At 45.2% G+C, this 16,566-nt stretch overlaps 1 protein-coding gene across 2 annotated transcripts in view; it reads left to right on the top strand.

The window, feature by feature from the left end:
* Window positions 1-16,566, top strand: part of ADAMTS12 (ADAM metallopeptidase with thrombospondin type 1 motif 12) — a 214,093-nt gene that overhangs the window by 150,142 nt on the left and 47,385 nt on the right. For both annotated transcript variants that reach the window (XM_053657378.1, XM_037129004.2), the window contains exons 17-18: window positions 8,286-8,412; window positions 13,528-13,738. In XM_053657378.1, coding sequence (XP_053513353.1) covers window positions 8,286-8,412; window positions 13,528-13,738 — 338 coding nt within the window. The remainder of the gene's footprint in view (window positions 1-8,285; window positions 8,413-13,527; window positions 13,739-16,566) is intronic.

Genomic DNA, 16,566 nt, shown 5'->3' on the forward strand with positions numbered 1-16,566 from the left:
AAAATTCATAGTAATAGCACTATTGTTAGAAAATGGGTCATCGCTTCTGAACGTGACCTTTTCCAATTTTATGCTCTGCGGTCGCCTCTGTTCTGCCTTTTCGAGTCCGTAAGAACAACTGTGGCTGCACAAAAGGGAGCGCGCATTTCCCCGAGCTGCCCTGAGCTTTGAGTTCCCCTTCGCCCCACTTGGCTGAGTTTCCTCTAGAGTTTATCATTGTCCCTTTGTGTAAGGAACGTTGTGTTCTAGCAGGAAAAGGCACATGCTTTATTTTTAGTATTGCATTACTTTAGTTTTATACTCTTTCACTGGAAAATGTTTCCAATGTCCCAGCAAAATAGGGATGTAAACACTCCCCACAAAACTCCTAGAGATTGCTCAAACTCTTCTCAGCTGCCTAGAAAGCTAGATCGTGTGTGTCGGACACGATGCAGAACAGAAATGTAGGTTTGCTGAAAGTAGTCCTTGCAGAGTTTATCCGATGGTATCCCTACTGAGGCTCACAGTAACCGTGCAGTTTGAGGTTTGTCCACATATGACGGATAAAGCTGGAGAATCATAACCCGGACACACGTTCCACTATGACCCTGATGTGTGACCGCCTACTGAGGTTCAGAACATAGAACTCATCTCCCCGGGAAACCAGAGTCAGTTATGTCTTTGAATTTTGGAAAATGCACTCGCCCTGATGCTAGTCCATCTGACTTCATCTGCTGTACTTGTCAGGGAGCATCACCCAACTCCAGACAATGGCTAGAGGGTGCTGTTTTAAATGGAGGACTTCATGAAGCTAATAGGAGGACTTATTGAGGTGGGTTTAAGCACATGCTATGAAATGAGGAGTTTAACATCTGCATAAATATATAAAATAAACTTCAAGTGATATACAGGGGAGATACGATAACCTTTCTGTTGTACTTTGTGAATGAACTAATGAGAATCCATAGCTGGAGTGGCTGGACATTTTTTTAGTGATTTTCCTGTTGGGGTGTCCAACCCGTGGCCCATGGGCCCCCTGTGGCCCAGGACGCCTATGAATACAGCCCAACACATAATCATAAAGTTACTTAAAACCTTATTTTTGCTCATCAGTTTTTGTTAGTGTTTGTGTATTTAATGTGTGGCCCAAGACAACTCTTCTTCTTCCAGTGCGGCCCAGAGACGCCAAAGGGTTGGACACCCCTGTGAGTTTGCAATATACATTTACAGCTAATCCAAATCCACTTTCAAATAGCACTGCACCACTTTGTGGGCAGTATAAACACCTTATAATGACCAAATAAGCATAATTCCGACCTACCTCCCATCCCTTGTGTCATTCATGTCACTTATCATATAAAAATACATGAGCATATGTATATATCAGATATATACATAAACATACATAATCAAATACATCATTAGCATTATTATTTTTAACAAACTGTTAGATCAATTAAGAGTTAAGGAAACTAAAATTTTTATAATTGCCTCTCTGATGCTTTTCTTTATAGGTCCAGGTTTCTGATCTATATTACTTTCTTTCTCCTCAAATAACTCTCTTAACATTTCTTGCATGGGAGGTCTACTTTCAATGAGTTTCGTCAGTTTCTTGTTTGTCTAAGAAAGTATTTATCTTTCACTTTTGAACAGTAATTCCACAGGGTTCAGGATTCCAGGTTGGTGGGGTTTTTCTCTCTGCTCTTTCAACGTTAGACCGCACTCTCTCCTCCCTGAGTGATTTCTTAGAGGTCAGATGTGACTCTTTGTTCCTTTATTAGGAAAATGCCTCCCCCTCTGGCTTCTTTCAGGGCTTTTTCTTTAGCTTTGATTTTCTGTGATTTGAAAATGATATGCCTAGGTGTACATAATTTAAAAAATATTTATCCTGCTCGGTGTTTTCTGGATCCGCAGTTTGGTATCTGACATGGATAATTTGGTGCAACTCTGCTCCCTGCGGTGGTTTCTGCTCCCTGAAGCTGCGACTCCTACTCCACTGTCCATCTCCCTGGCCACAGTGGTCGACCCTCTGGCCCTCTCTTCTCTTCCATCTGAGAAGACTTGATTTTTCATTCTATTTGGCTTTTTTACTTGTTAGGACAGAGTGGCAACTCCCAACTTCCGTGCACAGGGGACCATTAACTGCAAATCTTTCCAAGGTGGCTAATCTCGTGGTCTGTTGTTCTGCTGGTCCTCTTAGTCCCATCCTGTTTTACCCCATGCAGCCAGCAGAGATGAGCCTCTCCCTTATTTGCAGACCCTTAGTTTTGCTCTCTAACAAATGCACTTGCTTCTCAATCAGGAGTTCTCAATTAGTTTCTGTGAAGGCTTGTTTTGCTCAGTGTGCCCTGCAAAATGCTGACTACCTGCATTCTCGTCAACCCATGAATATTGTGAGATTCTCAGGCCTCCGATCTTAACTGTGTGTGTTGTCTGATCTGTACTCAGTGGCTGCAGAAGGGACTTGTGAGCAGGAAGGCACTTCTTGACTGTCGTAAATTTTGAAAATGGGTCTTTCATAGGACAGAACCATGTCCTGCCTAATTTAATTAAGCCTCCTTCAAGCACCAGCAATGCTCTGGTTTGAGCATTTCTTATAATTTCTTCTAAGTTATCCCTGACCATGATAGCCGGTTTATGTAATCAGTTCATTTGGATTTCAGGGGGATAAAAACTATTCGTGTGGAGACTTCCTGATATTCTGAGATGTGTGGCTTTCAGCAATGAATAATGAGAATATGAAACTTCATTAATCGATATTCACTTAATATTTGTGTTTATTGGAATCAGTGGTGGCATCCTTTTGAGCTAAGATAAACCATGAATTTTGTGACTAAGAGCTCAGTTGTTTGCAGTGAGGAGGTAGCATCATGGGAGTGTGAAGAGGTGGGTTTGCTCTGGTCCCTGGTATCAGAGTGTGGAGCCAACCCCAATCTCACAGTCTGTAGGAAACAGGTGTGTGCCACAGTGCTTAATGCCGATGATTGGGAGAGTGGGTTACAAAGAGACTTCAGATTCAGGTTCAAAACTTTTCTCAAGGACCTAACAGGCACTAAGCACTGTGCCAGAACTTAGGGTGCATCGTGTACATATCAGGGTATATGCATCCTTTTATCCTCACAGCAGCCTGCGAGTACTACAGTCTCATGGAACTGAGGCTGGAGAAGGCTAGCGAGATTCCCGATATCACTCAGCAAGACTCTCATCCATTGCTGACTTTGATGGTGGTGGTGTTGATATTGATGTTGTGGTTGTTCTTGATCACACACACACACACACACACACACAGAGTTCAATGTGTTTGAGCTCTTGTAGTGATGAGACCCCCATTTTCTTTCACTAAGCCTTTAGTATGAAGGTTAGATCTGAAAATTCACTGATCAAGAAAATCAAAGACGAAGGGAAGGGGTCAAGGAGCCAGACTTAACAAGGTCAGTACTTAAAACTGACATTGCAAGTTGGTAGAGTCAGGATGGATTTGCCAAGAAGACAGTCGGTTAACAATCCCTACTCCTCCCTTTTTTTTCTACAGTGAATGTCACTTCTGTATCATTAGGGTGATTGTAGTGACAGTGCCCTCTACTGATTCACAGAACTATTACATTATTAAAATCAACGTGACACCTAGTTTTAGGGTATATTTTTAGATATTACAAATTTTCAACATTATAACTTATGTGCTAATGTAAAATGTAACTTGTACTGCTTTATTTATGCTCACGTAAGGGGTTATAAAGAAGGATATCATGTTCTTTGTCAGTATGTTAAAGACTGAGCTGCAGTACTTAGAATCTCTTTCATATGATATGATTAAATATTCAGTGCTTTGAGTATCTTTGATCTTTGGATATAATAGGAAATACTGCAATTTCTCGCCACAGGTCATTACAGTAAGCTAAGTCTTCTGTTGTTTTTTTCCATACCCTTCCTAAACAATTTTTTGATAAGGATATTCGTAATATGAAGTACATTAATTATATAATAGGCTACCTCTGTTTTCAAGTCCCAATATTTGGTTGGGAATATGAAGAGCTATGCCATTGTTCATTGTTTTCCTTGGATATAAGGAACTTTCTCTTATGTCAAGGCAGAATTTCCACTCAACACCATCAAGCTTAGCAGTATGGGAAGATAGTTCTTAAAAGTAAAAACTCTTAATTGATCTTTTGCTTCTAGTATCCAAGGAAATTTTCTCAGAATTTATAGCTACACGGTGATATTCTCGTTGCTACACGGAGAAGCTCAGAATCCTATAAGAATCACATGTTGAATTTCCCATATATTTTGGAATGTGATTGATTTACACTTAATACCATTTTCAAGGGAATACTTCCAGGTAGGCAGCTCACTTAGTGCTAAGACAACACGTTGATTGACTGGCATCTTTAATTAACCAAAATTTCTCTTTTGGCTGTGTTCTGTGTATAAGAGAAAGTGATAAAAGGCAAGCCAAATTAAAAGCCAATATTATCTTTCTTTCTTTGATTTCCAGGAAGAGGTCAAAGTTATAGCAACTCAACCTAATCTTTTGTGCTTCCTCCATTTGCAATGTTACTTCATGATTGCTGCTCTTAAAAAGATAACTTGATTCTAACCCCTTCCCAGGCAGTGTTATAATACCCTATGTCAAGAGAACATTTTGTTATTCTAGCAACTGGTTTACAGAGTAAATTAATGAGTATGGCACTCAAGATGAATGTTTGCGATTTTTTACTGCCAAAGAGACATCAGTCCAAGTTCTCTGCAGGAAAAATATAGCACACCACAGCTGAATCCCTTGGCTACTTTCAGAGGTATGGGTAGGGTTAGGGAAACAGAGAAGGGTAGTTCATTACCCCTGCCTATTAACATTCGAGGGTGGATCAAGTGAGGCTCCCATCCCTGGCCTGAAAAAGTAAGGGAAAGGAGCATTTCTCCAAAGAGATGGAGTCTTCATTTCCCAAACCCAAGTAGAAACCATAGCGATCCATAAGATCAGCTTCCTGGGGTTCAGAGCAGGGGCAGAGTGGATCTGGAGGGACAAACAGCAAAAATATAACACAGAAGAAGAGGAGGTGAAACATCAGTAAAATCAGTAGTGGTTAGACTCCCAGCAAGCCAACCTGGATTGCAGCTCTGGGTCCTCCTGACTCGAGAAAGGAAGACATCTAGCCTTTACTGACTGCTGTTCCAGTTACTACTGCTATTTACCAAACCAACCTAAATGTAGTGTAATAAAACAACCATCATTTTATAGTGCATTTTATAGTGCTGAATTCTGTAGGCCAGAAATTCAGATGGGGCACAGGGGGGATGGCGTGTCTCTGCAGCTTGATGTTTGCCCCTTGGCTAGGAAGGCTCACATAGCTGGGGGCGCCCCTGATGCCTGGGGGCACCTCTGATACCTGGGGTCCGGAATCACTGGGAGCCTTCTTCACTCATGTGACTGGCACCTGGGCTGATGATTCAAAGGCGGGGCTCATCTTGAACTGTCAACTGGGGTGCCTATACCTGGCCTCTCTCAGGGTGCAGGCTTTTTATACCTTAGCTGGAGCATCCTAAGAGTGAGAGAGCCTCTGGAATCAGACGGAAGCTGCATGGCCCTTTATGACCTGTCCTCTGAGCTCACACAGCCTCACCCCCGCCATCGGTTCAAGGACAGGGTAGCTAGTCGCCCCTGTCTGGAAGGAGGGATGGCATGGTCACATTGTGGAAAGGTCTGGCTGGGAGACAGATTGTTGTTACAGCCATCATTGGAAACTATGGCTTGCCACTGAGGCAATATGAATTAACGTACTTTTAAACCATTCTGACAGTTGCTACCAACTATATTCTAGGTAAACTGTACAACTATATTAACTAGAATCCTTTAATCTAAAGTTTCCAGTGATTGAACTTTAACTTTGGTGTTCCTTCATGAATTACAGATTTTAAAATGCCAAAGACACTTCCAGGAATCAGCTTCCTTCCCTCAAACAGTTTCTGAATATCTTTGTCATTTTCTTACAGTTAGTTAAATGATGTGTAGAATGAAAAGCAGAGACTAAAACCCAGCACCCTTGGATTCTACTTATTTGTTGTATTTATTTAACCAGAAAGTGTTATGGAACGGAATTATAGATTACATTTTACCGAGTGAACCCACAAGCACTAGCATTGAGGAAGACGCCTCTGGCCAGCTATTGTCTTCCTGTAACGTGGGAGGAGTCAGGCCATTGGGTTGGGGGGCCTCATGGAGAATTTGGGCTTAGCTTTGTATCTTTCATGTGAGAACTCAAGGGCTAGGAGGCCAGAAGGTTACTGGTCACCAGGACCATTAATGCCCATGGAGAAACGGACACACCCTTGTTAGTTTCCCATTGTGCAGTCCACAGTCTCCGCCTGGCCAGTCCCCCTGTTCATCTCACTGCTGGGCCGGTGGCTTGACCCAGGCAATGTCATTAACATGTTCTTCAGGGGGGTTTACTTAACGTCTTGTGCCCTTTTCTACTTCTGCCATCAGGAGTCCCCAACACTCTTCTCCTTGTTATTTGGGCACAGAAATAAGCCTTTGGGGGTGTTTCCAAACCGTTAGAGTCACCTCATCGTTTCCTTTGATTTTCTGACATCTAGAATTTGCCAAACTCCCAAAAGTTCTGATAAAGCTTCTAAGCCTATGAGCTTTTTCTTTTCCTATGCGACAGTGACAGAGCCATGTCAGCTTTGCTGGCTCCAGCCCTTCTCCATCTCCTCCGCTCACAGTGTCTGCGACTCCTCCCCAGGAGTTCGTGACTTTCCCGACAACCACTCACACGTGGCACCGTGACGATTCTCTTTACAGTGTTGCTTCCAGCTGTCGAAAGTGTTTATTTACACGACAAAAGAAGAATAATACATCAGGTATCAGTTCAGAAAGCCTATGTGGTTGAAAGGTTACCTCTCTTTTCAAAAAGAACAAAATACTGTTTGATTTAACAATCACATGCCATTGATTCACTTTAAAGGATCTACTTAACTGTGGCTCCGTCTGATGTGTTTCAAGGGTGAGGTTCCCTCACAGGTTTTGGAGTGTGTGCGCCAAGCTGGGCGATTGGGGTGGGCCACGTTCACGGGAGGCACGGCGAGGTGCCTCGTGAAGGAGGGTCAGCTGCAGCCTGGGTCCTGTTGGTGGTGTGGCTGGGGGGAGCCCCTCCCTGCCCTTGACAAAATAAAGGGGGTGGCCATCTTATTGGTACACTCACGGCCTTTCCAGTTCTGTTGTTTGGGCACAATGAGCCCACCACTCACGGCCTACCGTCCTGAGAGCTCAGGCTGGCAGCCTCTGCAAGCTGATTGCTCTGTCCCCTGGGGCCTCAGTCTTCAGACGCCTCGCCCTGTGTTTCACATTCAACATTGAAGTGTTCTCTCTCTCAAGAGGGATGATGGGTGATTCTCTTCCTCACTGTCCCTTTACCTTTCGGTCGATGACATACTGGCCACTCCTCCAAGTTCTCTTGCTATTGACGTCCTAGTTAGCAAAGCCAGTGGTCCTTCTCCTCTTCCAAACTACAGGACTTCACTGTGACTCAGTTTCTTCAGCTGTCAGAGAGTGATAATGAGAGTATTGACCTCATTGGGTAGTTGTGGGGTTTTAGTTGTATATTGTAACAGGTAATGGGTAGTACATTTTGTATATGTTTATGTTTGTCTAAGACACACACCCGTGGTTTACAACTGTGCCCAGGACAAGGCAAACACTGCCTGAGTTAGCTCCTATTGTATATCCAAAGTCAAGTCCAGCCCACAGATGAGTGTGCTTTGCCTGCCACCCCCGCTTCTCGTATTCATGTTACCGACCTGGTCTCCAAAGGCAGCAGTATCATTAAAACCCTCTGCTTGACAAACATAACCTCTGAAACTTCACAACATTATTTTGAATTTTATTCCTGTCTCCCAGAGTTTATGAACCCCAGCTAATAGAAAGGTCCCTACTCCTCTGTTCCTTTCCTAAACTAATGGTGTGGCAATCGCGCTGTGATGCCTGGGGACGGATGTGTCCCTTATTTAAATCTCACTTTGTTTTTTATTTGGCAGATGTGCGATAGTCTCATTTCCACAGCTAGACCGTAACCTGAATATTAGGGTGTATGTTAGTCTACATATGTTATCAGTGGCCCTTCCACCCATTGCCAATTGCAGCCTAAATATGGGTAACAAGAGGTCCCCAGTTCTCGCTGCTACTTTAAGAACCAAATACAGACAACTCTCCCATCAGCTATAAGCATGATCTCTTGACATGACCAGGGGACTGACAGCAAACACGTGGACTCAGGATTCAGTGTGTGTGAACCTTTCTGCCCGACCCCCAGGTGTCCGCCGCCAGACTGCCCACTGCGTGAGGAAGGGCCATGGCATGGTGAAAGCTACATTCTGTGACCCGGAAACACAGCCCAATGGGAGACAGAAGAAGTGCCATGAGAAGGACTGTCCCCCCAGGTAAGCAGTGACAGCGGCTGGAGCTCTGTGTGGCTTCCCCGGATGCTGTCGGATTTAATGGTAGCCATCGCTCAGCGATAAAGAGGGAGCCTGGGGCTTTGTTCTTAGAATAAGGGCAGGAAAGCTCCTCTGGGCGTCTGGGGCTGTGCTATGGGAGCCTCTGGCAAGCTGTTAAGGGGGGACGTTTTCCTCCCAGAGAGCAGCGTTTCTTATGAGACAAAGCTGGTGTGTTGTGTGTTTGATTATTTAGTAAGACTATGCCTCGAAGCATTGTTGAAGACAATGCCACATAGATCACCCAAAGGTTCTTCAGTCACTGGGTTTGGCTTTCCTGGGAGCACTTTACCCGTGTGACAGCCACCTGCAGGCAACTCCTGGACACTGCAGATCCCAGTGCCCACTCGTCCCAAAGGCTGTTGGAAGGGTAGACTTACCAGCCGGGCTTTCTTAACCTCAGCACATTTTACTTGGGGCCGGATAATTCTTTGTCATATGCAGGGTCTGTCTTTGCATTACAGGATGTTTAACAGTGTTCCTGGGCTGTAGCTATTTAGAGCTTAGTAGCTCCCTGCCCCCGCCCCCCGCCCTGCGCCCCCCCCCAATCCAGGTTGTGACAATGAGAACGTCTCCAAATGTCTCCTGGGGCACAAAGCCACCCTTGGTTGGAACCACTGTAACAGAGGTATCCATTCGCTGCTAATCTTATTGGTTGAAGATATTGGGATCCTAGAAGGTAGCTTGGATGTTATTATGAGGTGTTTGTATTTAAAGAGAGAGAGGAAGAGGGAGTGGGAAGGAAGGAAGGACAAGGGATGGAAGGACGGATTCTGGTATATTCATTCTCTAGTGACCTTAAACAGGGGTTGTATTTAGGTCATAGATTCTGTCAGGCATTCATTGCAGTCCTAAGAAGACACACCAAGAGTTTAGTTTAACAGGAGGTGACTACTTGGCATAACAAATCAAATGACAGGCTAAATTCTGAACAAGAGCTAGGTGAGTGTGATAAATGCCAAAGAACTAGATAAAGAAATGAAGAACCCAGACAAGCCAGGGAAGACAAGCCATGTCAGCATCTTGTAGGTTCAAACAGGAAGGACCCAGGGGCCAGGCGGTCTCACCTCCGAGTCAGAGGCCTGGTCTCTCCCAAGGTCCCTGGGTTCCTGTAGGGAAGAGGGGGGCTGGGGGCACAGCTGGCTGGCCTCTGTCGAGGCAGGACAGAGGTGCGGCCACCTCCCCGCCTCTCTGGACCTCTCCTGGGAACAACTAGGCGCTCCGGGGTTAGGCCAGCGCTAGGCTGTGTGCACCCTTGCGGTTTCTGGGGCTCCTTCTTGGGGAAGAGTCAGCCGGGACCACGAACATTTCTTAGAGCTACTGGACAGCCTGCTGCTCTGCCAGTCACAGCAGCAGTACTGTACAAGTAGACGAGAAGTAAACAGTAGGGGTTTTTTGGCACCTACTTCACTCTTGGCAGTGTTTTAGAGATGCTGATATATTCTCCTTCTGTTCTCAACTACTTGGATAAATAACTATTATTGGGCCCATTTTACAGAGGGAGGAGGAAGGTTCATTACCTCATTCAGTATCGTGCAGCCAGTCGATGGCAGAGGTTCGAATCCAAGGCTGTCTAGCTATAAGTCTGCTGCGCGTCTGCATGCGGCAGACTCAGAGAGGCTGGTACCACCCCTCTCATTTGCGCTGGTCCAAAGCAAGGCCAGCACAGCGCTCGGTGTGGTGGGGACCAGCAAATTCTGATGCAGACACTCATTTGCTGAGGCCAAGGTAGAACTGGGGATGTTGACTGTGTACATAGATTGTGGATTCGGTATCGGCTCTGTGTTTTATAATAAACATCAATCCATAGCTGACATTTTGTTATTCACCTGTAACTAAAAGCTTGGTTTCCCTGTTTCCAGAATTCTCTATCCAGAAGGGTGGTGATCTCTACCTACTTCTGTTACCAGAGCTTTCTGGTTGGAGATCACCCTATAATAAGATACAAGCAGGGCAAGAAGAAGATGGATATTGTGGCAAGAGTCCAGAGAACAGAAAATGAGCCGAGGATGAACCCCTGTAAACTCAGAGGAGGGACCTCGATAAAGTAATTCTTTATCAAGAATTACTTTCAGCCCTCTGGACTTGAAATTGGCCCTGAATGTGGTCATGTGGTAACTGAAAACTGGTTCAAAGATAGCCGCATCCTGTTCCCTGGAGCCTGCAAATGTTACCTTATTTGGAAAAAGGGTCTTTGCAGATGTGATTAAGGGTCTCGACCCACATAAACACATGCACGAGAAGGCAATACAAAGATGCAGCAGAGAGAGAGTTGAAGACACTAGATGGATGTGAGACAGCACAAGCCAAGGGATGCTGGCAGCCACCCAGACTGAGCGAGGCCAGGCACAGCTCCTCCCTGGGGCATCCAAAGAGAGTGCCGCCTGCCTGTGCTGTGATCGCATCCCAGTGATGCTGATTTCGGATGTCTGGCCTCCAGAACTTTAAGAAACTAGATTTCTGTCGCTTTGAACTTCCAAGTTTGTTACGGAAATTAAGACAGGCAGCTGAGTGCAAACAAGACATAAAGCAGGGCAAGGGCAGAGAAGAACCTGCCACCAGATTCCAGAGGCCCCGAAACTTGGAAAACCATGTGATCAGGGCTTTCTTAAGGCATGTGGCAAAGGATTTTTTTTGAATAGCACACATATGTCACTTCCTAAGGAAACTTACTGCCAGGAAGGTTATACATAATACATCAGCAAGACGGAGCTGTAGTTGTCAAGGCTGCGGTGGGCAGCCATGAGTCTGGATGCCTGGCCCGGTGCCCTGCCCCCTAGTCCCTGCCCACGTGGTCCTTGCCCTCCTTGGGGCTTTGTGGTTACCTGACATCTCTTGATTTCTCAGTTCTAAGACAGCACTGTTAGAACAAGGTCAGTGATGCATTCTTCCCCTCCTCCGGAATGCTTGTTTAGCTGAGTTCATGACACAGCTTGTGAATTCAGAGCAAAATTTTGAAATGCACCTACCACACAGCCCCATCCTCCCCCGCCCAACACACACACGTACAGTTGCTGTGGAGCCTGGCAGGTAGAATGGAAGTACCGATGGCCACATGCAGGAGGTGCTGGGCTACCGACCACCACTGTGCATCCAGCCAGCCCGATGTGGCATCCAGCGCCCAGGCTTCCTGGTGCTCATTTTGACACTTCTACCATTTCACATCATTGCGCTTCAAGGGAGGGAAGCAGCCCACCCTATCCCCCAACAATTTCTTCTGAAGTAGGATATGGTGAGCTAAACAGAATTCCATGAAATACTCTGACATCAGGTTAGCTTAGAAAAGTCCTTATTTATGATTAAATTGTAGCTTCCCAAAATATTTATGAAACAGTCTGGGTAGAGGGTGGATAGTTCCCCCAGGTGGTATATGAGGAGATACAGTTTCAGAGAAATTGGTGTCATGTCCTAGGGTAAAGGGATAGAGAGGAAAATAATAGTTTTTAAGAGCCAACCAACCTCTCCTCCCTCCCTTCCTTTCTCCCTTCCTTTCTTTCTTCCTAACTTCCTGTCTTTCTTGTTTTATTTATGAATCTATATCAACATGTCATGATCACCCCAAGTCCGTAGCTTACCTTAGGGTTCACCCTTGGTGAACATTCCATGTGCTTGGACAGATGCATAATGAATGACAAATATTCATCCCTATAATATCATACAGAGCACTTTCCTGCCCTGACAATCCTCTGTGCTCTGCCTCTCCATCTCCCCCACTCCCAACTTCTGGCAACCATTGATCTTTTTACCGTCTCTATAGTTTCGCCTTTTCTAGAATGTCTGTATTGGAATCATATAGTATGTAGCCTTTCACTTAGTAATATGCATTTCAGGCTTGATAGCTCGTTTTTTAGTGTTGACGTTTTTTAGACATTGCCATCGTCTAAACAGAACACAGTTGATCCAGTCACCTAAGGAAGGATGTCTTGGTTGATTCCAGGTCTTGGCACCAATGAATGAGGTTGCTATAAACATCTGCATGCAGATTTTGTGTGGACATACGTTTGCAACTCCTTTGGGTCAATACCAAGGAGTGTATTTACCCCAAAAAGTTGCAAACATATTGAGAACCCACTCTTCTTTAATCCTTTCTGTTACCACATCATTTATTCTTGTTAGCAGCTCTGTTTGGTTTTTTTATAGCATTGTATAGATGAGGACACTGGAGGCTACACAAAAAATTTCCAGGTCAGTTAGCCACGGTGGTAGAGTCTGGACTTGAACCCAGCTGTGTCCACTGAGAAGTCCGCGCTGGTGCTGCCACATCTTGCTGCTGCCCAGGCTCTCAGGATGGACAGGTTCTTATGCTAAAACCAGAACCCCAAATAGAAAATATTTCTCACACATTAAAACACAATGAAAATGATATAAACAAGCAAGAAGATCTGACTCTAAAGCTAAATTATGCATGCAAGTTCACAAAGGAATTAAAGATAAGAAATTAAATGAATTTGCTTTATTAAGAATAAATGAGTAAATGAATGTTGATTACTTAGTTGCTATTATTTGCTTTTGCAAACTTAGTTGAGTGCTGTCCTTGGATATGAATTTGAAGTTGCAACATCCTCCTCTGTCACTGAACTTTCATAATAGAATATCTGAAAAGTTCATACACATCATTCAGAGTTATTTCCCCCTCCCGAAGTGATTTCATAGGCAAGACTTAATCTTATTTATTTATGGGTATTGTCCTTCAGCACTAATTTTTGTACATCAAATTTGGACATTCTGTGTTCTTTCCCAGCTGAGTATTTAAGAGAGATCTTTTAAAGGTTCTGAGCATCTACAAGTAATAAAACATTCTGATACTCCTAATATAAGACATATGTGTTACATGGTCAGTGGCTTCCAGGATGGAGCAGCCTGTCGACAAATAAATTCTTCGCAGTTAAAGTGTACCTGACTCCAGAAAGAGGTCATGTGAGTCTCTTCTCCCTACTGCCTTCTCTGAAATTTGCTTTACATCCTCGCTCCGTCACCTGCACTTTTGTACCTGGTTTCTCTTTTCAGTGTGTATTGGGAGTTTTGGGTGACCTTCTCTCACAGGACCCTGTGTATCTGCAGGTGGTGGGCCGGGGAGTGGGAAGCGTGTTCGGCAACGTGCGGGCCCCACGGAGAGAAGACGCGAACAGTGCTGTGCATCCAGACCATGGGCTCCGACGAGCAGGCTCTGCCGGCTAAAGACTGCCAGCATCTGCTGAAGCCCAAGCCCCTCGTTTCCTGCAACAGAGACGTCTTGTGTCCGTCGGACTGGACAGTAGGCAACTGGAGTGAGGTGAGCTCGGGGGTTAAAGGGGAAACCGGCATGTTTTAGGATTCATCAGCCCCTCCCATTCCTTGTCATCAACCAGTCCAAAGTGACCCTAGAGAAAATGGCACAATGGCCAGCATCGAGCCCCGCCGGCCCGTTTCCTGAGTTTTCCACCCAGTATTACATCTTGCTTGTTTTCCATTCTTACAGGATCTGCCTTGCACTTGTCCAATAGTCAGATGCCTGCCAGTGTTGATGAAATCATCAGGATATTTCTTGGCCTGTTGTTCATCCATCGGTAGCAAATCAGAGCCCCCTGCCCAACCCAACAGCCAGTGTGTCAAACCTTCACCGGCAGTTGTGTTTCACTGGAGCTACCATAGTGAAGTGAAACCAAAGGGGCGTTGCTCTCACGGTGGAATGACGGGCAGCACACTAATACTTGCAGGGAGCTCTCCAAGCTCCGTCTTTTTAATACGTGTTAAGGCCACCCCTGACCAAGGCTTAGGGTATTGCTGTTATCAGCCACATAAATTTAAATATGTTTTGTGTTTCCCCAAAATTAAGCTGATCTAACTCGCTGAGTGTAACTAAAAGTTAGTGAGCTAGGTCACGAAAACTCCCAGGCTTCCATGTTCTTTGGGTCACCACGGAACCAGGAACGATCAAGGTCTGTGCTCCTGGAGTCTGTAGAAGTAGAACCCTTGTACGTCCAAGGGCTCTGGAGTCTGTTATGCACATTTCAGTCTGTGACCTAAGGAATGACTAGGAAACAAATGCTTTTTAAAAAACTAATGGGGCAAAATTTATGGATGTTTGCTGACTTCCTGTGAGCTTCCTTAGGAAGCACACTTTTCATAGTAACATCACCTTGACCAGGGTGTCTGAGGAGCTCCTCTGAGAACTCGCCTTTGGAGAAAGGGAAAACATTTGATTTAGGAGAATGCCTCAGAAAACTGTTAGAACTAAGTCTGATGGATACGAAGTAATGGGACCAACTTGGGTAAAACCTTTTCGTTTATTTGATTGCCCTGGCCAGTGTGACTCAGTTGATTAGAGTGTCATCCCACAAACTGAAGGTCATGGGTTCGGTCCTTAGAGCACATGCCTGGGTTGTGGGTTCAGTTCCTGGTCAGGGGCGTGTACAAGAGGCAATGAACGGATCTATGTTTCCTCTCTCACGTGGTTGTTCCTCTCCTTCTCTCCCCCTCTCTCTAGAAACCAATAAGTATGTCCTTGGGTGAGGATTTTAAAAAGTGACATTTGATTATAAGTAAACAAGATTATTTTTCATTGCTTATAAAGGTACTCTGAAAGTATTATCTAAAGAGGAATTTGAAAACTTGTATAAGCAAAGGCTCTGTCTCAGAAGATAACCGATTGCAAACAGAAAGCACTCATCTGAATGTAGCTACTTTGATAACCTTATTTCTAAAACTGTTTCACTAGCTCATAGTCACAGTATAGGTTTACTTAGCCTCTAATCCTGTTCAGAATGCGCTCTGGTTATAGAGGTGAATTTTTTTAAATGGCACATAGGCTCCTTGTACTATAAGAGCTTCCTATCAACTGGAGAGATAGGACCAAAAAAAAGAAAAGGAAAGAGAAGACAAAGGTACACAGGTCAAAGACAGACTAACAGCCATACTACTGATAAGCGCACTGATGTATGTGCATGTCAGCAATAGCCCAGCACATTCCCCTTGCTGTTCCCCGGAGGATACAATGACAGCCTCTGGTGGCCTGTTAGTCCTCCGCCAACCCGGACCGATTACTGTAAATTACAGTGTTGTTGAAATAAGGCAGAATAGCGTATTGTGACTGGTCCATTAAATCTGTTTACCAGAAATGTTTGGACTGCATTGGAAGCAGTTAATAATTTTTGCCATGTAGAAGTTAGTCATTGCTAGAGGCTTCATGCTTTTTAAAAGACCTGCAGTTACCTATTTGGCTGAGGAGTTCTTTTTATGTGCGTTCACTTTAGTGGGGAGCAAAGTTATGTGACTTAATGGGGGACAAAGACCAAAATGTTGACATGATGCGACAAGCACTTGTGCCTGTTGTCCCAACACAGCCATGTGTGGTTACTGATAGCACGCAGGGAGCCGGTTTCTAGCCGCCACCCGGCGGAGCTGAGCGGAAAGGCTGAGCCGCTGCCTTCGTTTAGCAGCTGCTGTCAGCACCTGTGCCTGTGGTTGAGTCAGCATCAGAGTGCTCCTCTGATGGGTCTTCCCAGCATCTGTACACATTAGCCTCAATTTCTTGAATAGTCTATCTGCTGGGATACAGTGACATGTCTCTGACATTCTAACTATGCTCAGATACTTTTTAAAGAGAGATGATGGGGTGATTCTCAGATGTCTTATGGTCTGGAGTTTGTCTTGGGGTTGGCATTAACTCACTCAGGGTAGTGCTCCAGCGGTACCTGGTGGTTTGGTCTGCACTGGGCCATTTGGGTCACGCTGGGTGCGTCTGAAGCTATAAATTAACTGGGCCAAAAGACCCAAGAACTGCGAGCCCCCCAGACTCGATGGGAGGCTCATCACTCGATGGGAGGCTCATTATTCGATGGGAGGGCCCATCAAATGGCCCTCCTGGGCCAACCAAGGTGGGGAAAGGAGAAAAGGCAAGTCCTGAGCTGCTCTTCCCTGTCAAGGCAGATTTGCCAGCCTGCACCACGAGAGAGGGGTGCACTCAGCCGCACCAGCTGTCAGAGGGGTGTCCCAGTGGGAGCTGGAGGCTGCAGAGCCCAGGGAGGGCTCTCCTGCTCCATGACCAGCCCTGCCCCCTCTAAGCTCATGCTCCTACCCCTAATCTTAAGTTTCAACTAGAGTCTTCTCCTGGTCTTGCCC

This window comes from Artibeus jamaicensis, unplaced genomic scaffold (genome assembly GCF_021234435.1).
Source record: "Artibeus jamaicensis isolate MK-2021 breed Jamaican fruit bat unplaced genomic scaffold, CSHL_Jam_final scaffold_369, whole genome shotgun sequence".
Lineage (NCBI taxonomy): Eukaryota > Metazoa > Chordata > Mammalia > Chiroptera > Phyllostomidae > Artibeus > Artibeus jamaicensis.